General features: G+C 50.0%; 1 protein-coding gene and 1 long non-coding RNA gene across 18 annotated transcripts; one reads left to right on the top strand and one right to left on the bottom strand.

Annotated features, from left to right (window-relative positions):
- Positions 1-43: 43 nt before the first annotated feature.
- Positions 44-21360, top strand: LOC106993874 (uncharacterized). Of its 13 annotated transcripts, none has more exons than XR_013406039.1 (15): positions 44-182; positions 2205-2283; positions 2453-2546; positions 4140-4236; positions 9420-9556; positions 10342-10405; positions 12493-12732; positions 12946-13138; positions 13227-13305; positions 13505-13633; positions 14676-15920; positions 16767-16885; positions 17988-18109; positions 19916-20327; positions 20903-21360. It is a non-coding gene; the product is annotated as an uncharacterized LOC106993874 (long non-coding RNA). The 13 variants fall into 13 exon arrangements; XR_013406037.1 differs by having other exon boundaries at positions 2203-2283; positions 4116-4236; XR_013406036.1 differs by lacking the exon at positions 4140-4236 and having other exon boundaries at positions 2203-2283; positions 10339-10405; positions 12581-12732.
- On the bottom strand, positions 1605-17161 carry ALOX12 (arachidonate 12-lipoxygenase, 12S type). 5 transcript variants are annotated; one of them, XM_077970137.1, is made up of 16 exons: positions 16393-16487; positions 16232-16299; positions 15830-16053; positions 14730-14931; positions 13479-13560; positions 13245-13367; positions 13026-13129; positions 12616-12776; positions 11599-11742; positions 10261-10470; positions 6608-6694; positions 5933-6102; positions 5365-5486; positions 2495-2595; positions 2216-2386; positions 1605-2114 (listed from the first exon to the last, which is right to left on the bottom strand). In XM_077970137.1, the coding sequence occupies exons 3-16, from the start codon at positions 16010-16012 to the stop codon at positions 1935-1937; spliced, it is 2040 nt and encodes a 679-aa protein (XP_077826263.1). In that variant the 5' UTR covers positions 16013-16053; positions 16232-16299; positions 16393-16487; the 3' UTR covers positions 1605-1934. The 5 variants fall into 5 exon arrangements, with proteins under 5 accessions (XP_077826263.1, XP_077826264.1, XP_001104192.3 ...); XM_077970138.1 differs by having other exon boundaries at positions 15830-17161; XM_001104192.5 differs by lacking the exons at positions 15830-16053; positions 16232-16299; positions 16393-16487 and adding an exon at positions 15524-15766.
- Positions 21361-21659: the final 299 nt, after the last annotated feature.

The following is a 21659-nucleotide window of genomic DNA, read 5'->3' as shown; positions in this document are numbered from 1 at the left end:
CATGTCACGTGACCAAATCTGTGAAGTCACGTGACGAGGAACTATCTGTAACCAGGCGTTGGGCAAAAAAGTCGAACTGGCGGAGCTCTTGGGAACTGGGGCGATGGTCTCTTAGGATCGGAGGATTGGAACCATCCGATTTTTACCTGAAATTCCTTAGTCTCTCCTGTGTTGGGGAAATGGTAAGTAAGACAGATTATCACCAACAGAGAGCGTTTCTCTCTCTACTCCTCCCTTTTAAAATTGAGATTCTGACAGTATAAAGGAGTTAGGACCCCCTTTTGGGGGTCAGGCATGGTTTTGTGGCTAGAACGCTTTAAAATTGCTTAAGGTTCTTGGCATTGGAACTGTTTCTCCTAAGTAACATTTTTTCATCACACTTGAAATACTGTAACTCTCGATGCCAAATTCAGGAAAAATGGGCAGTTAGGAGAAGTCCAGGGAAAGCCGACTGAGCAGGTTGTAAAGGTAAGCAGTCCTGTTAAATGTACATAAAAATGTCACTTTGCTTCTCTACTTTAAACTAGGAAAACTGATAGGTCTTTTGAATAAGGTAGGATATAAGATTTAAAAATACAAATAGGTCATCCTCTCCAAAAAAGCCGTTTGTATGCTTAACTGATGAGTGACAGATCTGTAATAATTATTTAGAAATATGAATGTCGGGGCAGGCGGATCACCTGAGGTCGGGAGTTCCAGACCAGCCTGGTCAACATGGCGAAACCCCGTCTCTACTAAAAATTACAAAAATTAGCCGGGCGTGGTGGCACGAGCTTGTTATCTCAGCTACTCAGGAGGCTGAGGCGGGATTATCGCTTGAACCTGGGAGGCAAAGGTTGCAGTGAGCCAAGATGGCGCCACTGCATTCCAGCCTGGGCGTCAGAGGGAGACTACTCTCAGAAAAAAAAGAAATAGGAATGTTTGAAGAGCACGATTTTGCACTGAGCAAGTTGTACCCACTCTAGTGAGGACAATGACCTCAGAATAATTGAGAGGGATCATTTGACCTTGAGGCCCCAGGACCTAACAAATAAACACTGTCATTGGCTAGAATAACTTTGTAGTTCTTGTCCATTTATTTTGTGCATATTGTTCTTAAAAGGCTTGTGAAAGATAACTTGGAATGTGACAAACACATAGATCCCAGAGTATTAAAGGGGTTGGGAAAGTAGCTTTGAGACATGAAGTATGTGCCTGTCATCTGGGACTGTTTGGAGAAAGAAGCGATTTTGGGGCAGTGGTTTTTATTCTGCCCCCAAAGCATCATTCTTATTCAGGGACTTTTGGGGTACATGGGTGAACAGGAGAAATATGGGTGGAAGGAAATTGCCAAAGAACCGAGTCAGGAATTTATACATCGGCCACCCGGCATGAAGGTTAGTTCCCGGGAATGGAGAGTTAGCTGGGGTAAGTTGATTTTTCTAAGAAATCCCCCTGCTCCATGATCTTGGATGTTTTGGAAGTAGGGTCAGGGCCTTAGGCTAGTGCAGAGTTTAAGGGCCAAATCCAGTCTGTAGCCTGGCTGTGTGTGTCTCAAACAAAGCACATTTGTTTGTGGATTTTTTTTGCATTTTAAATAGTTGAATAAAAACCAAAAGAGACTATTTTGTGATGTAACATTCATATCTGTGTCCATAAAGTTTTATTGGAACATAGTCACACTCATTTCCATGTTGTCTGTGGCTGCCTTCATGCTGTAGCAGGAGAGCTGAGTAGTTGAGACAGTGACTACGGGGCCTGCAAAGCGTAAAAAAGGATCTAGTCTTTGCAGAGAAAGTTTACTGCTCCCCTGGGCTAGTGGGATACTAATGTAGTTTCACTGGGGGAGGAAATAGAGCCTTAGCAGCAGAGACTTTAGTAAAGCATGAAATTCAAGATAGAAATGTCAGTCTTAAAGCGGATGTGAAATCTTGCAGGTGGAGTCACTCTAGGGCTCAGATGGTGACACTGTTCTCTATGCAGCTGGGCTTCAGGTATTCATAGGGCCAGTCAAGTTGCTCATTCCGGGCTGTAATCTCCTTTTCCAGGTTTTCCAAATCTGTTCGGAATTGGTTTAGCACCGCTTTGGGCTTGGGGCCTGAGAAATATTTTTCTTTGTGATGCCCCAGAGGCACCTGAGACAGAACAAAGGATCAGTCAGTTTCTAAGAGCCCAGCCCCCACTCTAATATTTCCTTTCCAACTGTCATTTCCCTCTCCCGAGAGTCCCCTCTCACCATGTCTGGCTGGCGGCGACCCAGATGCCATGAGATGGCCATTTGAAGACAGGCCTGCTGGACATCAGGTAGTGATCCCATCACTGTGGCCATTGTCACGTCTTCCTTGGTGGTGGGTGGAGGCATCCGCATTGTGCATGGGGCATTAGGGACCCAGGCATACCAGTCCAGCTGGAGGAAGAAACTGTAACCCTAGAACCCTGGTGCTTAGGGTTTGAACTCCCATCTCTCCCTCAGGTCACCTTGCCTTCAGGGACCTGGGCTTTCAGCTGTCCATACCTGGCCCTGGTTGATGGCGGCATGCTGGGCAGTGCACGTGAAGACGCACATGGTGAGGAAATGGCAGAGTTGACTCTGGGACTGGAAGGAGACAGGGAAACCTGAGCAGGAAAGGAATAGAGGAACAAAGGCTATTGTTTTGGGATGCCCGTATTTTAGAATTGATGAGTATTTGTTCATTTTATTTAGACATATTTGCATCAGACATGGGTTTGAGTCCTGGCTCAGTCACTTACACTTAGTTACCATAGGCCAGCTTAACCTCTTTGAACCTCAGTTTTTTCACCTGTAAAATATGGATGATACCTTCATTATAAATGAGATGGTGTATCAAAATCACCTGGTCGGTAATAAATGCTCAATAAGTAATAATTATTGTTATGGAAGCATTGGGGGCTGAAAAGTTCTGAGTGACCAAATATCCCTTGCCTCAAAAAGTGGTTAAGAATTGAGGGATGCATGGTCGGTGACTCATGCCTGTAATCCCAGCACTTTGGGAGGCCAAGGCAGGAGGATTGCTGGTGTCAGGTGACAGAGCAAGAGCCTGTCTCTATTTAAAAATTAAAAAATAAATAAATAATTTAGGAATGCTTACTCCTATACCCAGATAGAATTACACGTGTCTGTGTTATAAGGTGGGGAATAAGTCATGGATGTCCAGTGTCACAGCGAGGGGGGCTCCCACAAAGGTTATCTCAGGCCACTCATCTTACAGTGGATATGGGGGCTCAGAGACCCAATAATCTTTTTTTTGTTTGTTTGAGACGGAGTCTTGCTCTGTTGCCCAGGCTGGAGTGCAGTGGCACAATCTCGGCTCAGTGTAACCACCGCCTCTCGGGTTCAAGTGATTCTCCTGCCTCAGCCTCCCAAGTAGCTGGGATTACAGGCGCCCACCACCATGCCCGGCTAATTTTTGTATTTTTAGTAGAGATGGGGTTTCACTGTGTTGGCCAGGCTGGTCTCGAACTCCTGACCTCAGGTGATCTGCTGACCTCGGCCTCCCAAAGTGCTGGGAGACCCGATAATCTTATCAGTTAAGTGGAATAAATATAATTACTCTCATTTCATAGGTAAGAAAATCAAAGCCCATAGAGAATACACTGTCAGGACTGCATAGTCGGGAAAAGGCAGAGGCTGACCTTGAACTCAGGTTCCTGACTGCTAATCCCACAGCATTTTTAATTTTAGCCTCTAAAATGCCTGTTGGGAAAACTAGACAGAGGTGAGCTATGAGAACTGAAAGAGAACAAGGGGGAGGGCAGTTAGTGGAGGTTAAATTAACGTGTGTCATGAACTGAGTATCTTTGGCTCTGAAAAGTTTTTATATTGAAATCTAATCCCATTGTGATGGTATTTGGAGGTGGAGCCCCACAAGATAATTAGGGCATGAGGATACAGCCCTCCTGAATAGGCAGAGGACAGAGTAGATAGCTAGCTAGCTTGCTATCTTTCTGCTATGTGAGGATACAGGGAAAAATCGACTGTGGGCAGCCTGGAAGAGGGCGCTCGCCAGAACCTGATCTTGAATTTCCAGCCTCTGGAACTGTGAGGAATACATTTCTGTTGTTTGTAAGCCACCCAGTCTATGGTGTGTGGTTTTGTTTTTGTTTTTGTTTTTAAGACAGAGTTTTACTCTGTTGCCCAGGCTGGAGTGCAATGAAGTGATCTCGGCTCACTGCAACCTCCGCCTCTCAAGTTCAAGCAATTCTCCTGCCTCGGCCTCCTGGGTAGCTGGATTACAGGTGTGTGCCACCACGCCTGGCTCATTTTTGTATTTTTAGTAGAGACAGGATTTCACTATGTTGGCCAGGCTGGTCTCAAACTCCTGACCTCGTGATCCACCGACCTCAGCCTCCCAAAGTGCTGGGATTACAGGTGTGAGCCACCGCGCCTGGCCAGTGTTTTGTTGTAGTAGCCCAAACTGCTAGGAGTCTAAGGGACTGTACTGAGAAGAACTAGAGACAGTTTGTTCCTGGAAGGGCGGGGTGGTGCAGCTTCGCCAGGGAGAGGCTCCCTCCAGGGTAAGGATGTTTGCCACATTCCCAGGATTGGCCATAAGGGCTCCCCAGTAAACGTCTGTAGTTGTCCCACAGAGGCAGAGGATGGTATTCAAGGCCTAGATCTGAAGTGTGAAGGGGAGGGGCCAAAGGATGAGTGACAGCAGTCCAGGCTGGGGCCTGTGTGATTACGCCTAAGAGCTCAGCAAAGGCTTTTTCTTCCTCAGAGGTTCAAATATGGTAGTGGCTAGATTCTGGCCAAGGGGTGGTTTGGGTGGGAGGGTTGGATTAGCCAAAGAAACCTGAGCCCCAAGGATCAGGGTGCTGAGTTTGGGTTTGAGGCAAAGCATGTATAGGATTGAGCTTGCATCAAGAGCTGACCTTGCACTGTAGCAAGCGTGCAGTATTCCTGGACCCTCTGGGCGTGCTGGACAGTGGCAGGCAGGAAGAGAGGGATGGAAAGCCAGGGTGGGTCCTTATGGGTTTTGGAGGGAAAATCTTCCCATTTACGTCCTCAGTTAGGAAAACGGAACCATCAGGGGAGAATATGAGCCCAGCAGGGACTGTGCAGACCCCTCTCAGCTGTGGCTCTGGCCTGGTGGGCCCCAGGATATGGCAGTTCAGGGGCATCTGTGACGGGGGTGGGGTGGGACTAGGGGTTGATGGCCAGGGAATCTGAGGAGGACAGTCCTTGGGTCTCTAGAATTGTCCTGAGTTTGAGGAGGTGGGAATGGGATACGTATGCTTTCCTGTGTGGAGGGAGAAAGGGAGGTGTGATGAGAGGCTGGGGTCCTGTCCCCAGAAGGGCAGGGCTGGGAAGGGGCCCTAGCAGAGTCTCCCAGGAGCTGCTTCTCTCTCTGGAATGAATCTTACCTCGGTCCTGGGCCTGGCACAGCCCCACCTCCGTGATCTCCCGACACCAGGCCTGCAGCTCAGGGTCCCCCCTCACTACGTCATCCCTTTGGTAGAAGAGGTGGACGATCCCCTCCACATACCTGCCCAGGAGGAAAAGGCACTTGAGAGCAGAAGGCCCCGGCCTCTGACCTCCATTCCTCTTTCTGTGGCATCTGCCCAATGCTTCCACAGTATCTGGGAAGAGACCTTGCCTTTGGGACATCCTCAGCCCTCTAAACACACTGGCATCTCATGGGAGATTTGGGTCCTTAGTTCTAGGAATTCACATGGTTGCTGTCACACATCCTCAGAAATCCTGATTTTTTCCAGACACTTCCCCCAGTCTCCCCCAACAGCTCCCCTCACCTCCTCTCTCTGCCCCATCCCAGTCTCCACATTTTCAGAGCCACCCCCTGTGTCTTCACTCTTCCTCATCTCTCCCCAGGATTGAGTTCTCTGCTTCTCCTGTCTGGACCTTCTTGCTTTTGCCCCATGCTGGCCTCAGGCCAGAGCCCTCCTCCTCCCCCATTCGTCAGCTCATCCTTACCTGGCAATGATCTCCCAGAGCCGTAAAGCATCACGGGCGTAGAGAGCACCTGGGAGTCCCAGCAGGCCCCGGTCAGCCAGGTCGTCAGGAGGACAGAGGGAGCAGTAGGTCAGCTGAGCCGTCGCCCGACGAAGCAACTGCACATGGCCCCCTCCACCTGTGCTCACCGCCTGGGACAGGAGATCACAAGTCTTAGCAGGGGAAACAGGGCTGGAGAACCATCGCATCTTCCATAAAGCGGGGCAGATGTGAGATTTTCAGATATTAAGACATGGGTATACAGCACGTTGGGAGGCCGAGGCGGGTGGATCACGAGGTCAGGAGTTCGAGACCAGTCTGGCCAACACAGTGAAACCCCATCTCTACTAAAAATATAAAAATTAGCTGGGCGTGGTGGCGGGTGCCTGTAATCCCAGCTACTTGAGGCTGAGGCAGGAGAATCGCTTGAACCCAGGAGGCGGAGGTGGCAGTGAGCTGAGATGACGCTGCTGCACTCCAGCCTGGGTGACAGAGCGACTGTGTCTCAGAAAAAAAAAAAAAAAAAGACATGGGTATAAAAGGGACAGGTTCATAGGTTAAGAGTGAGGACATTCACACATAGTTGGTCTTGGATCCCGAAAGGGGTAGCTCATGGAGAGATGGATGAGGCAGTCCCATGCCCCGTACCCTTCTCACCTTATCAAAAATTCCTCCATCTGAGATGAGTTGGGTCCGGGCCCGGGTGTTGATTTCCATGGTGTAGCGGATATGGGGGATCAGGAGCTGGAGAGGAGGGGATTGGAGGGTGTGACTGGTGGAGGCCATGCTTGGGGTCCTTCCTGGTAGGGCGTGGCACCCAGCATGGTGCCTTCTCCTCTTGATGCTTTGCTTGACAGGCTGGTCTCCTGCTGCTCTGATCACTCACCCTCGTGCTCCCCAACTTCCCTGTGAGTTGGGCCCTGGAGCCAGACTGACCAGGATTTTAACCTACACTTTACTCCTCATTTTGAGACTTGGCCAAGTTAATAACCCTCGAATCTGCAATCTCTTCATTTGTCAACAGGGGGCAGTAATAGACTCTCTTATCTCAGGGGCTGTGGTGCTGCTCACCTAAGGATGTTGGAGAGTGTCCAGTCCACGCAAGAGTCCTGGAATAGTAGCTGTCCGCTTCATTGTTTCCACCTTGCGTATAGGTGTCTTATGAATCAGCCCCTTCTGATTTTCTTTGCTACCTCCTCTGTCATTCACATTGTCTTAAACTAGCCTCCCTGCTTATTATCAGAGCTGCATCTCCATCTTTTAGTTGTTTCACGGTTGGGTTTCTTCAGGGGATGGGTGGGGAGAGTACTTTCGGTCAGAACTAGAAGAGCTGTATTCAGCTACCTGTTTAAGCAAATCTTTTTCCACCTCTACTTAGGCACTGTTGGACCCGTCCTCTCCTGCTTTTCCTTGGCTATTAAAAATGGGCCACCTGGTCCTTACATGTGTTTCTTTTTATCTTAGACTGTTTGTCTTCCTTTCCACATAGTTAATATGCAGGTTTTAAGCAGTTTTGGTATTTGTCTGAATTGTTGATGCTGGATGCTGGCAGTGACCCAAGTGATACCTTGGGTGTTAAGATATCAGAGCAGCTCACGTTAATCTGAAGCTTTTCAGAAGATTCATGAAAGATGCCAAATGTCACAGAAAGGCCAAAGTTCACATGAGGAGAGAGGATGCCTAAGGATGAACAATCCCTAATAATAATAATTGCAAGAACTAGCCGGGTGTGGCGGCGTGTGCCTGCAATCCAGGTTACTTGGGAGGCTGAGGCAGAAGGATGACTTGAGCCCAGGAATTTGAGACTAGCTTGGGCCACATAGCAAAACCCTGTCTCTACAACAAATAAAAAAAATTAGCCAGGCATGGTGGTGCACACCTGTAGTCCCAGCTACTCTGAAGGCTGAGGTTAGAGGATCGCTTCAGCCCGGGAGTTTGAAGCTGCAGTGAGTTATGACTACGCCACTGCACTCCAGCCTGGGTGACAGAGTGAGAACTTGTCTCTGAAAAAAAAAAAATTGCAAGAACTAACGTTTTTTGTAGCATTTAGCTTGTGTCACACCATTAAGTCATTTTAACCTCTAACAACCTCACGATGGAACTTATGAGGACATCTGGAAATTATTGAGGCCGGGGTTCAGGACTAAGACCCCAGCAATCCAAAGCCAGAGCCTGCATAGGCCACTGTTAAGAACAGCTGCAGGCAGGCCGGGCGTGGTGGCTCAAGCCTGTAATCCCAGCACTTTGGGAGGCCGAGGCGGGTGGATCACGAGGTCAGGAGATCGAGACCATCCTGGCTAACATGGTGAAACCCCATCTCTACTCAAAATACAAAAAACTAGCCGGGCGTGGTGGCGGGCGCCTGTAGTCCCAGCTACTCGGAGGCTGAGGCGGGAGAATGGCGTAAACCCGGGAGGCGGAGCTTGCAGTGAGCTGAGATCCGGCCACTGCACTCCAGCCTGGGCGACAGAGCGAGACTCCGTCTCAAAAAAAAAAAAAAAAAAATAGAACAGCTGCAGGTTTGACCCTTGTGTGCACCTGCCAGCAAGTCAGCTGTCTGCCGGGGGATGGCATTACTGTGGTGAGTGGAGACACGGAGAGCACTGAACTAGGAAAGGGAATTGTAAGTGCAAATAGAGGCTTCTCTTGTTCGTGTGGAGCAGAGGATGGAGAAGCAGGAGACAGCATGAGATGAAGGCAATCCAAGATTCCATTCATCAGACTGGTCTCCATCTTGTCTATGTTACTGAAGGGGTAACTCCAGAAGCAGCACAGCTGTGCTGGCCAGGCTGGAGGGGTCCGGGTGGAGGCCCCCAGCTGAAAACAATTCAGTTGTTTTTGCCCAGGACTTACTTGCATATCTTGCCAATACATCAAACTCCATGTACCTGAAACCGGACACCTCATTTTTGCCAACTCTGGTTTCTCCTAACTTTACTGTTTCTGACAATTACTCTGGTTTGTAAGCTTGTATCATTTTTGTGCTCCCTCTGCCACATTCCCTATATGTAAAGTATCATCAAGATTTTTTTTTTTTTTTTTTGGGACGGAGTCTTGCTCTTTTGCCCAGGCTGGAGTGCAGTGGCGCGATCTCCGCTCACTGCAAGCTCCGTCACCTCCCGGGTTCACACCATTCTCCCGCCTCAGCCTCCCGAGAAGCTGGGACTACAGGTGCCCGCCAGCACGCCTCGCTGATTTTTTTGTATTTTTAGTAGAGACGGGGTTTCACCACATTAGCCAGGATGGTCTCGATCTCCTGACCTCATGATCCGCCCGCCTTGGCCTCCCAAAGTGTTGGGATTACAGGCGTGAGCCACCGCGCCTGGCCTCATCAAGATTTTAAGAACATTTTCTTAAGCAAGCACAGGTCTCATTTTGCCTTCTCCCTAGCGATATATACTGAACTCACTGTTTTATACAATTACAGTATTTCTTTCTTTCTTTCTTTTTTTTTTTTTTTTTAATTTAGAGACTGGGACTTGCTGTGTTGCCCAGGCTGGTCTTGAACTCCTGGTCTTAAGCAATCATACTGCTTTGGCCACCCAAAGCACTGGGATTACAGGCATGAACTACCACACCCAGCTCTTAAAACCACAGTATTTCTAGGTCAGTATAACACACCCGCCCCATGGACTTACAGGTGTGGCAGAAGCTTGGACTTCTGGCTTTTCTCTCTCTTACACCCAGGCAAGCTGCAGCTACTGTTTCCTCCCTTCACTACATTTTAGATTCTTTCCTTTTCATTCCTGTCATTACCATGCTAACGTACATCTCTATCTACCTTACTGTTGGGCAGGTATGAGTGGCTTGCTGGCTGCTCTTCCTTGTCTTTTGATCTGTTTCTACTTAGCTGACTCCTCAGTTGGGGAGAAACATTCTTCATCAATACTAGACTGTTATAGGCTGTCCCTTGTCATTTCAAACTCTAGTACCAGATACTGTTCTCTGGTTGGTTCTTATGGGCACCACTTGCTTTTCTGGCTGAATACTAAATCTAAGGTAGGAATACGGCTTTTGTTTTACTAACAGTGTTCAAGCCTTGCTGTGAGTGCACTGCTAGACGGTCAGATCTCACTGTGAGTGCACTGCTAGACGGTCAGATCTCTGAGAATTTCAGAGGGTTCCTGTATAATGTTAAGTGACTAAACTTAATACACGTAATTAAAATCAACATCTCAAGATATCGATACAGTCTCCTCTTCACTCACATATTGCGACAAAGAGTTTTTGCTGCTGCAATATCATTTGATATTGGGCTGTTCCTCTCTCTGGGGTCTGAGGGATATGTGATTGAATAGATTAGTAAGTACCTTGAAGATGGGGTGCAGTCCTGGGAGGCACCGCATGGTGGCAACAGCGATGACCTCAGCCACCAGATGTGTGTTCAGCAGGTGGTACTGGAGCTGGTGCAGTTGGAAATCTGAATTTCGGACCCAGGACTTTGCCAGGAGCCAGGCAAGTTGGGGGTCCGAGGGCAGGAACAGTGTTGGGGTTGGAGAGCTGGGGTTGGGAGGCTGAATCTGGGACAAAGAGAAATGATTGAACTCCCATTCCGTATATGACATTCTAGTCAGCATTCTCGAGGAAACAGAGATGACTAAGTAAGATTATTATTGCCTTCTAGGAGGTTACAGTCCGGCAGGAGGACTGCGAACCCTCCCAGCCTGCTGCTCGCTAGCTGGAGTGCCCTGATGTCAGGTGGAGGGCAGGAGGGGCTGGAGGAAGGGGGTCCAGAAGGAGGCCCTGTTCTCTGGTTGGGCCAGATGGTGGTTGGCCCTCAGAGGGTGGTGGAATGTGAAAGAGAAGCAGGAGGTATGAGATTATTGACAGTTCTCGTCACCTGACTGTTAGGAATAGTGAGAGAAGGCCAGGTGCGGTGGCTCACACCTGTAATCCCAGCACTTTGGGAGGCCGAGGCAGGCAGATTACTTGAGCCCAGAAGTTCAAGACCAGCCCGGGCAAGATGGCGAAACCCCATCTCTACAAAAGATACAAAAATTAGCCAGGCGTGGTGGCGCATGCCTGTGGTCCCAGCTACTGGAGGGACTGAGGTGGAGAATCGCTTGAACCCAGGAGGCGCACGTTGCAGTGAGCCAAGATCGCACCACACTGTACACCAGCCTGGGTGATACAGTGAGATTATGTCTCAAAGAAAAAAAACAACTGAGAGACAAGATATTGAAGAGACGATGAGGGTTCAGAGTCAGAGGCCACAGAGAGATTAAATAGTGATTCTCAAAGTGTAGTCCTGAACTGGTAGTGTCAGCATCACTTTGGAACTTACAAAAGCGCAAACTCTCAGTTCCCACCCCAGACATACTGAATCAGAAAGTCTGGTCATGGGATCTAGAAATCTGCATTTCAACAAGCACTTCAGGTGATTCTGATGCACACTGAAGTTTGAGGACCATTGGATACAGGATGAGAACTCCAAGAGGCCATTTTGACTCTTGAACAAGTACTTCTAGTTGGATGAGGCAGGGGAGACGAGAGCAGGGGAGACGAGAGTACAGGCAAATAGTGACATGAAGGCAAGTCTCACTGAGTGAGGATGGGGTTTGGGAGCCAAGAGCCGGGGACTGGGTCCCTGGGAGCAGAGGTTGAGGTGAACAGAGCGCAGCGTTGCGGGAGAGGCCCAGGACCCTTACCTGGATGACCATGGGCAGCAGTTTCCCATTAGGCTCCATCTTCAGCATGACGAGGGGGGCAGCCAGGTACTGCTTCTCTCCTCGGATCACGTTGGCTGGAATTCCATCCAGAAGGATGAAGTCAGCTTCAAACAGGGAACCATTCTGGGGACAGGAGGGATGTATCCATTTTGAGAGTTCAAAGTCTACCCCCAGGGGGCCAGGGCAAAGGGCAAGAGATTTAGTCTGGCTGCTTGCCGTTCTCCTGTGTCAGTACCGGAGTCCTGCTGGGAGAACTAGAGCCCCTGGTCCAGTTCCTCTCATCTTAAAGTGAAGAAACAGTCTGGTGAGGGTAGATGTCTTGTGCGTGGATGTGGTGGCAGATCTGGGTTTGGAACCAGGCCTGCTCAATCCAGTTGGCATCACAGGCATTGTAAACTGATCCCCTGTCAAATGGCCAGGCACCTTTCCGATCATTCCTGAATGGTGTGCGCTCTGGTTTTGGCTCCTATCAGCTCAGCAAATGCTCTTTCCTTCCCTATTCAAATCTCACCTCCTCTGCCACATATACCAGAGAGCTTCTCCTCGCTGCCCCTGCCACCACATACAGCACACACGTGCACACACACACATTTTGCCTGGGCTTGTCCTCAGTACAGTCCATCGCTTCCAAACCCCGCTCTCTTTGTCTAGAAAGCCGCCCAGATTCTCCGCACCTGATGGCACTTCCTCACTTTTCTCCCTGCCCGTGAACACTGGAGTCCAAAACACTGTGGCCAGGGCATGTCACTGTTCCTGCTCACATCTCCAGCCCCTCACTGTGTGCTGGGGATCCATTCTGTTTTCCCCTTCATGCTGGGAGCTCCTCATAGTTTTTTCCCCTACATATTTTATTTCTGTATTTTTCCAGCACAGGACTGCACCAAGGGGCAGTGCAGTACTGCAGCCTGCCTTCCTCTACTCAGTTTGGTTTCTCTCTGTCCGTTCTCACCACACTACTAAGGAGAGAACAGTGCCAGGCAAGGGAAGGAGAGGTACCTGAAGTTCTTTCTCCAGTTGAGCACGAAGCTCTTCCATCCCCGAGGGCAGCGCTAGCCTGGAGGGCAGAGAGGTCGAGCGTCTCAACAGCATGGGGTTGGCACCATTGACGAACTGGTAGGCGAACAGCTCATCATCCTGCCAGCACCGGTGAACCTTCTCTGTGGGGGGCGGTGGAAGGAGGATATATGTACCACAGCCTGCATATCCCTCCTCCAGGGTCAACCCCAGGGGTTCGGGTATATGACCCACCCTGAACCCAGCTTCTGAGTTTTCATTCTCAAGGCCTCTCTGAGTTGACCAGATATGATAAGGTCTCTTCTTGCAAAGAGTTACAGGGGACTGTGGAGTGTGATGAGTCATCCAGAGGGGCCATTAAAGGATTATGGAGACCTGGGGGAACCACTGACCAGCCAGGACACTCTTCTGGCCCCAGAAGATCTGATCAAAGTCTTCTAGGCAGTTCCAGGAGCTCAGGAGGGTGTAAACACGTTTGAGGGCCATCTCCAGAGCCCTAGGACAGGTATTGAGGCTTAACTCATCAGCTGATCCTTCAGTTCCTCACCATCTACCATCATTCTTGGACCTCCCAGCCCTTATTTCACTCCTAGGTCCAGCCTTTTTCTCACCCTGCCTTCAGTGTCCATTCAAAGTCCAGCCTCTTCTCCTCATGGAATCTCATATTTGGAGGTAGGTCATCCTTACGCTCTGCAGCGATGGTCAGGGGTAACCCTTCCTTCCAGGTGGCCCAGCTAGGAGTTGGGGACAAAGCTTCAGGAAGGATGTCATGGTCAGTGATGGGGGCAGGGCAGGGAAGGGGTGGGATGGTGGTGGCAGGGGGAGTTTAAGGGGTGGGTGGTCACCAGTAGATCTGCTGTCTGTCTTTCAGTTCCTTCTCTCGATGCTTCTGGAACACATCCAAGGCGTTGTCTCCTGGCAGGCGGGCTGGGGAGACATCAGGACAATTGGCCTCAGGGCTCTGTCTGGTCCTACGCCCGCCTCTTGTCCTCATCTCCCTGTGGGTAGCCGTATTCCATGTTTTCATCCATGCACTATTGCGTTCATCTCTGGCTTTGCCTCATTTGATTATCCCCCAGACACATTTTTCCCATCTTTGCCAACTTTGCACCCCTGCTTTCTCTTATTTCAGCCCTCATCCTTCGCCTATAGATAAAAACCTCCTGTTTGCCACCATTTCTTGCTCCTTCTCTCATCTTCCCCTACCTGGCCTTACTTCATCAATATCTATGGTTGGAAAAAAATCACCTTAATTAAGGTGATGAAATCTTAGTCACCTGTACACCTACGCCTACTGTCTACTACAAATTGCTTTGATTAATTTCACATCTTAAACCTCACCTGCCACACCTTCACCTGTGCTCAAAAGATTCTACATTTGCCTTTTTTTTTTTTTTTAACCTCACCTTTCTGGATTTACCATCATAGTTTGTATCTATTGACTTATTCTGGCTCTTTTCTGCATTTACACTCACCTGTCTCAAAGTCATAGATTTGATGTTCCATCCCTACCACCCTCACTCATCTCTGGATTCATCTCTCTTTTACTCGTTACCAGTGGTTAAAAATTCAGTATTTGCCATCCTCATTCCTCCCTGCCTCCTGCTGGCCAGTGCGCTGCTTGTCTTTCGCGGGTGTCTTCCGTGTTATTTCAACCAAACCAGCTCTCCAGCATCCTATGTTTGCTTCCCTTAGCTATCTGCTCTCACGGGTCACCCACCCCCTCCTGTTCCATGTGGCCCCCTCACCTGACTTCTGAGTCACCTCGACATCTCCTTCCTACGTTTACTTTGCATCTCTGTTTTCCTGGATCGCTGCAACTCCCACTTTCTGTCTTTGCCTTCTTGGAAGATGGGATCTCCAGATCACTTACTCCCTGCCTCCAGCCTCAAGTGCAGTCTCTCTTAGCCTGTGTACAACTTTGGGAATTCATAACTCCTTCCCGTTTCCTGTCCAGCACCCTGGGTTCCCTACACTTCGCTTGCGCTGGGCCCACACATCCTCTAAGTCCGCTCCGACCGTCATTAGCTCTGTCCTCCTAGCCCCGCAGCAGTTCCCGGGACCTTGCGCCTCCTTCCCCGACGCCGCCTTCTCACCGGTGCCCTCGGGCAGGCTCAGGATGTCCTCGCCCTGCACCCAGCGGTAGCACGGGAAGGCCGCCTCCGCGCAGGCTCCAGGGCCCTGCACCGTGATGCGGTCGCAGAACCATGCGTCGTCCACCAGCCAGTGGTGTTTGCGCAGCCTCACGAACTGCAGGAGCCCCAAGTCCTCTGCAACGTCACGATCAAACTCCTCCTCCTGTGCGGGCCAGACCCAGGCCAGACTTAGTAGGAGGGACCCGACCGACGCCGTTTCGAGGACGGAGCCGCTCTCCTGTGCAACCTCAGTTTCTCAGGGCCGCCAAAGACAGCATCGCCTCGTTCCCGCCCACGCAAGATCGGCTCTTTGGGTCTCAGACGTCCGGAGTCAGGTGGAGAACGAGGGCCCGCAGTGCCTGGAGCTGATGCTGGAGCAGCATCGCCCCCGTGGGTCCCATTAACTGAGCTCTCCCAGCGCCGGTGCTTGGAGGAGCTTCACGTCTGGCCCCTCGCCTTACACTTACTTTGGCTCTGGGTCAGTGGGAGAAGGAACTGGAGGCTGCCGGGACCAGGGGCGGGGAAGGGAGATGGGGTTGAGCCCAGCCCGGGATCCCAGCTCCGGACCCTGTCCCTGATCTTGCCCCACGCGTCCCAACTTCGTGGAAGTCCCAGTCCGCGAGGTCGCGCTGTCACCTCGCCCCCAGCCTCCCGCCCTCCCGCCCTCCCGCCGCAAGCCCAGCTCGGCCCGGCCCTGGGTCCCCGCTGCCCCCGCTCCCCCCGCTGCCCCCGCTCTCCTCGCTCCCCAAGCTGACCTCTCCCCGCGCCGGCCGCAGCTGCAGCTCCAGCTCCGCCTCCCCGCGCGCCCCGACCAGCCAAAGCTGCACGCGGTTGTGCGACCCGGAGAAGAGCCAGGCCCCGGTGGCCACGCGGATGCGGTAGCGGCCCATGGCGCCCCCCAGCAGCCTAGGCGAGGGGATCCCGGTACTGCGCGATTCCCGGACCGCCCAGGGCTGCTGGCGCCTCAGGGCCAGTTCAGACCTTTAAGTGACGGGTCTGCGGCCCCGCCCTCCTCGCAAGTTTTAGGCGCTCCCAAGTCCCCGCCCCAGACTAGCCCAAACCTGCGAGCAGAGCGGTAGAGCCGGCTGCGGGGACTGGCTGTGCCTCCTGGTCGGAGCGTGGCTGCGGGATGATAAAGGGGCCCGAGCCGGGGTGAGGCCAACGGGGTGGGTGCGGCTGGCTTTCCTGGACCTCCCGGGAAGCGGGATCGGGGTGGGCAGGAGCCCCTGGGTTGGAGCGAACATGGATGAGGACACTTCCCGAGGTCTCCAGGTCTTCTAGGGAGCTAGGAGGAAGTAGGGGACGAGTCCATCTTCCAAACGGAGGGGAAGGTCTCCGCTTTTCTGGGCTGGGACCCGGGGAAGGCAGTGGGCCGGCTTCTGGAAGGTCGGCCTGGGAGGCTGTGCTGGGGTCTGGGGATGTCCCGCAGCTAGACCCGGCGCTGCCCATGTGTCTTCTAGTACCTGAGCTCTGCCGGCCTTGAACGCTGTGCTTCCGTCAACGACCAGGGGTTCCCCAGGCTACCTAGAACCTGGAAATGTAGCAGCTCAACACCTGCTCCCCACCCCGTTTCAAATATCTGGGCTTTGGGGTGCCAATGTACACCAAATATCATGGGCCAGACCTTTGAGAGAGGCCTGAGGCAGGGCAGTGAAAATCTTATTTTGTCCAACCTCCATAGCGGGTACGGACAGTGTTAGGGGCCCAGGAACACCAGTCGGGTTGTTCCGGTGCGGATGGAATTTCTTAGGGACCTGGCCTACATGGGCAGTTCCCACGAGCTTTGTCCTTTCCCACGAGCTTTGTCCTTTCCAGGTGAGCGCAGCCCTTTCCGCTCCAGTAGGTTCCAGGTTAATCTTTTATCCCCAAGCTGTTTCCTGGTCCTTCATGGGTCTCAGGTCTCCTGGAAATCCAGGAACAGCAATTGGCCAACTGCTGTTTAGGGCCTTTGTAAACATTGAAGGATGATTCAGAGCTCAGGCTTTGTCTCCCGTCCAGGAATCAGTCAGATGAAGCCTGCTGCACGGGTCTCTGTTTAGATCTTGATCCAAGTGATGATATGCATTTGGCTCTCCGTGGATGTATCTGGTGGCCTGGGCTAGGTACATCTGTGTAAGGTAAATCTGCTTTCTTGAGCCAGTCCTCAAAAATGACTTGGTGCCCTAGTTGTTGGTAGAGGTAAGTGAGTGGGAGTTTCAGCCCCACCTTCCAGCCTCCAGACCTCCCAGAAGTGTCTGCCCCTTACTGGATTCGATTCCCTTTCTTGTCTTCTAGGTCCACTCTGGCCTACATTCTCTGTACTCAGGACTGCAGGTCTGCCATTTGCTGGTCCCCAGTTCTTCCAGTTTTCTGGGGTCACCCTCTTCTGTAATATCCAAATAAAATGGCTCAAATTCCCATCCTGCCTAATAGTAGGATCTGGCCTTTCCACACACATTTTCGTGGGTTACTTTTGCCTAGAAAAGAGTTTGTCTCATACCTACTTCCAAAAGCGCTGTTTCTCTGCTGTTTTGTGACTCCTTTTCTGCCCACTCCAGTGTACTCTACGGCCATGTGCAGAGAAGAGGGAATGAATAATTGAGAGAACAGATTCAAGCTACTGCGCATGCTAAATAAGTGAATATGGCTAAACAGTGAGAACAGTGCGTGGCGCATAGTCCCTCTATGTATTAGCTGCTATGATTTTATTATTTACCAGCGCATGTTAGCATTGCTCCTCTACCGTTCCTCTTCCCATGCTGTTTCTCCATGTCCCTCTCTAGGCCTAGCCTCTCACTAGAGCTCTTACCACTCTAGACCCTTCCCCCTCCCCCTTTTGTTTCCCTTTTAAGCACATGTGCTATGTTGGGAGAATATAATTAGAAGCACAATGTTCTCCCAACCCAGAAAAAACCTCTCCACGAAAGTAGTGAAGAAAGAAAACAGTTTTATTATTGAATAAACATTAAACCAGAATGTGATGCACACCACAGGCAGTTGCTAATAGACTGCAGAGGCAGAAGGAAGTCTCACTCTTATCTAGCTAAGCAGTTACGGCCCATTACATACGTGTTCTCAAGAAAAACTAATCCTTAGGAGGACTTGATAGCACCATTTGTCACATATAGTGCAGTCTAGAGGCATCTGACAATTGTGATGACCATCTATGTTAGCTAATTGGCTTAATCAGAAGAAAAACTTCTCTCTCACTTTTTTTTTTTTTTTTTTTTTTTTTTTAAGATGGAGTCTCACTCTGTTGCCCAGGCTGGAGTGCAGTGGCGTGATCTCAACTCAGTGCAACCTCCACCTCCCAGGTTCAAGCGATTCTCCGGCCTCAGCTTCCTGAGTAGCTGGGATTACAGGTGTGAGCCACCAAGCCTAGCTAGTTTTTGTATTTTTAGTAGAGATGGGGTTTTGCCATGTTGGCCAGGCTACTGACCTCAAACTCCTGACCTCAGGTGATCCACCCGCCTCGGCTTCCCAAAGTGCTGGGATTACAGGCATGAGCCACCATGCCCAGCCAGCTTTTCAGATTTTTATGACAGCAGATAGTTTTGCAGCTTAAGCAAAGTGTCCATCTAAGTTAGTTCTACCCTCCCACAGAAACTGGGAAATGAAGGCTCCATCTTTCTTGGTGTTTACATTTCAAGGAGATGGCTCCCAGGTCTTTGTGAAAGACATTCCTGAGTAGTAGAGCTGGCCAAGGGCTGTGTGGCTTCTGAAAAGATTTATACACATTTTGAAGAGACAGAAAATAACTTACAAGTTTTCTTGCCGGGTGTGGTGGCTCACGCCTGTGATCCCAGCACTTTGGGAGGCTGACATGGGTGGATCACCTGAGGTTGGGAGTTCGAGACCAGCCTGGCCAACATGGAGAAACCCCATCTCTACTAAAAATACAAAATTAGTCGGGCGTGGTGGCGCATGCCTGAAATCCCAGCTACTTGGGAGGCTGAGGCAGGAGAATCACTTGAACCTGGGGGGCGAAGGTTGCGGTGAGCTGAGATTGTGCCATCGCATTCCAGCCCAGGTAACAAGAGCGAAACTCTGTCTCAAAAAATAAATAAATAAATAAATAAAAAATAAAAAAAGTCTTAAAGGCTCCGTAAGGGGGCAATGATGGAAAAAAGTAGAGGAACATGGCCTGAAGCAAGAGAGACAATTCTTCCTTTGTGATAGAAAACAAATCAAAACAAATGGAATTGGCAGCAAATGAACTTGAAAATGACGTGTGGGGAAATATCCCATCTGGTGAGTTGCTTTTTCTCTGTGAAGTGGTTGACAAGGATCTGGCTTCTGAGGGTCAAGGGAGTTGTAGGGGCATTTCAGAGATAGAAGGAGAGTGGAGAAAGTCTGAATAGACTCTGAGGGCATAAGTGAGAGAGCTGCATGAGGGGCTGGGAGAGGAGTGCTTGGCATGGCTGAGACACTAGGCGAAAGTTGTTGATCATGAATTTACCTGTTTGTTCAAGGGTGTGGTGTCTTTCTTTCTTTTTTTCTTTTCTTTTCTTTTCTTTTCTTTTCTTTCTTTTTTTTTTTTTTGAGAGAGTTTTGAGCCCAGGCTGGAATGCAGTGGTATGATCTCGGCTCTCTGCAACCTCTACCTCCCAGGTTCAAGCGATCCTTCTGCCTCAGTCTCCCGAGTAGCTGGGATTACAGACATGTGCCACCATGCCCAGCTAATTTTGTATTTTTAGTAGAGATGGGGTTTCCCCATGTTGGTTAGGCTGGTCTCGAACTCCTGACCTCGGGTGATCTGCCCACCTCAGCCTCCCAAAGTGCTGGGATTACAGGCATGAGCCACCGCGCCCGGTCAAGGGTATGATTCCTCTAGTAGTACTCACTGCTCGATTGCTGACACTGGAAAAATAAAACATTGGACTCATCAGAACATCAAGGGGTGGAACAGGTACCCCGAGGCTTTGCCTGACGGAGGCCGACAGGAGCCCCTTCCTTGTTCTTATCTCCCCAGACATCAGTGGTGGAGCAGGGATGAACACGAGCACCATACTTATTTGTTATCAATTTGTATTTTAAGCAAACATGATGTCAAAACAGCCATCCTACACATACTGTGCGCTGAATGGCATCTCTGAACGCCTTGCATTCACTTATTCTGGAACTGGCTCTACTCGACATTTCTATTTTTTTTTTTTTTTTTGAGACAGGGTCTCACTGTGTCACCCAGACTGGAGTGCAGTAGTGCGATCTCGGCTCACCGCAACCTCCGCCTCCCAGGCTCAAGCGATTGTTCTGCCTCAGCCTCCTGAGTAGCTGGGATTACAGGCGTTCACCACCACGCCCAGCTAATTTTTGTATTTTTAGTAGAGTTGGGATTTCACCATGTTGGCCAGGCTGGTCTCGAACTCCAGACCTTAAGTGATCCACCTGCCTCAGCCTCTCAAAGTGCTGGGATTACAGGTGTGAGCCACTGCGCCCAGCCTCTAACATTCCTGTAAAGAGGTTGGAAGGCCCATCCTGGCCCCCCACTTCAAGTCCCCACTGCTAGACTATTCCTCGGGGACCCAGCACCCAACCCTCGGACTCTCCTTTCAGGACCCAGCGGGAAGCCCGGCCAGGGTATTTTGAATTTCTCATTCTTTCTGGAAAAAGCTCAGCTAAACGAACGGTTGAGCTTTAGGGTCCAACAGCGGGCACGGGGGACAGCAAAACTTCACCTCTTCTCTGGGATCCCCAGCAACACCCCGTCACTATTCCATGCTCTGTTTACTCTTCTCTTTGCTCTAAGGTTTACCTTGTAATCCTCCATTGTTCAAATCGCTCTCACCGATTTATAGAGAATTTTCACGTCTTGCCTGCTTTGTTCCACCCTGAGCTGAACCCAATTTGGCAGCTATCATCAACACAGAGCTGGTCCATGTCACAGACTTTTCCTGAAGGTTTAGAAGGGCAGGGACCAGGGTGAAGCCAGCGAGGCACTCTCCTTGAGTGCCATATTTAAGGGGGCACCAAAAACCCAGTGCTTAAAATAAATAACAATTTAATGCAATATTTAAAACACCCAAATGAATGGAAGAAATCCATAATGAACAAACTATTAGAATTTTAAATAAGGACAGGATCAGCTGTAAAGCTTGATATTAGCCATCTATCTTCCTAACATTCTTTTCTTTCTTTCTTTCTTTTTTTTTCAGAGACAGCATCTCGCCACGTAGCCCAGGCTGGCCTTGAAATCCTAGCCTCAAGCCATCTTCCTGCCTCAGCCTCCCAAGTAGCTGGGATCACAGGGGTGTGACATCACACCTGGCTATATTCTTAACATTGTTTTGTAACCGTTCCAGCCCCCAGAAATTTCTCTCTGGCTGACTTGATCCATAGCGCCTCCATCGCCATCCCTGAGTGCCGTGTTGTGGAAAATCTTACTTTATCTCGGTTCTGTTTAGTATAATCAGGTGAAGTCTGTATTCTTTTATTATGTAAAACAACTTATCTCTCATTGTTTCTCAGTGCTCCTTTCCGAGCTCTCAGTGCTCCTTTCCGAGCACTGCGCTGTCAGCCCTCTTTCCAAAACCAAAATGTCTCTTCAAGGTTTTTCGTAAATAATAATGGGCCATCTACTTCTTAACATAAATAAATGCTTTTCCAAGGTCAAGTTCTCAGGTTTCACTGTCTTCTCCACCAGTGTCTGTAAACTGAAAAATGCAGATGGACTCTCTTAAGATTCATACATTGCCTTCCTATCCTCAAGAACAATTGGCTGCAATCAGGGCTCTGTGTGTGTGTGTGTGTGTGTGTGTGTGTGTGTGTGTGTGTGTGAATGGTTTTGATGGAAGCAAGAAAAGTAATGTGTTCAATTGAATCCTAGAAAACCCTAAGTGGTAGATATTATTTATCTGTTTAACAAATGAAGGGATAAACTTCATTTATTCCTTCTTTAGTTTCTTCATTAAT

This window comes from Macaca mulatta, chromosome 16 (assembly GCF_049350105.2).
Source record: "Macaca mulatta isolate MMU2019108-1 chromosome 16, T2T-MMU8v2.0, whole genome shotgun sequence".
NCBI classification, from domain to species: Eukaryota; Metazoa; Chordata; class Mammalia; order Primates; family Cercopithecidae; genus Macaca; species Macaca mulatta.
This window is presented reverse-complemented; position numbering and strand designations above follow the sequence as displayed.

Bases quoted from the DNA above. Each gene is read 5' to 3' on its own strand.
- ALOX12 (XM_077970138.1), bottom strand. From the start codon at position 16,012: ATGTTCGCTCCAACCCAGGGGCTCCTGCCCACCCCGATCCCGCTTCCC. The intron at 14,932-15,829 runs GTTTGGGCTAGT...TGGCCCGCACAG, and splicing joins CTCTACCGCTCTGCTCGCAG to GAGGAGGAGTTTGATCGTGA. The intron at 10,471-11,598 runs GTAAGGGTCCTG...TCTTTGTCCCAG, and splicing joins TGCTGCCCATGGTCATCCAG to ATTCAGCCTCCCAACCCCAG.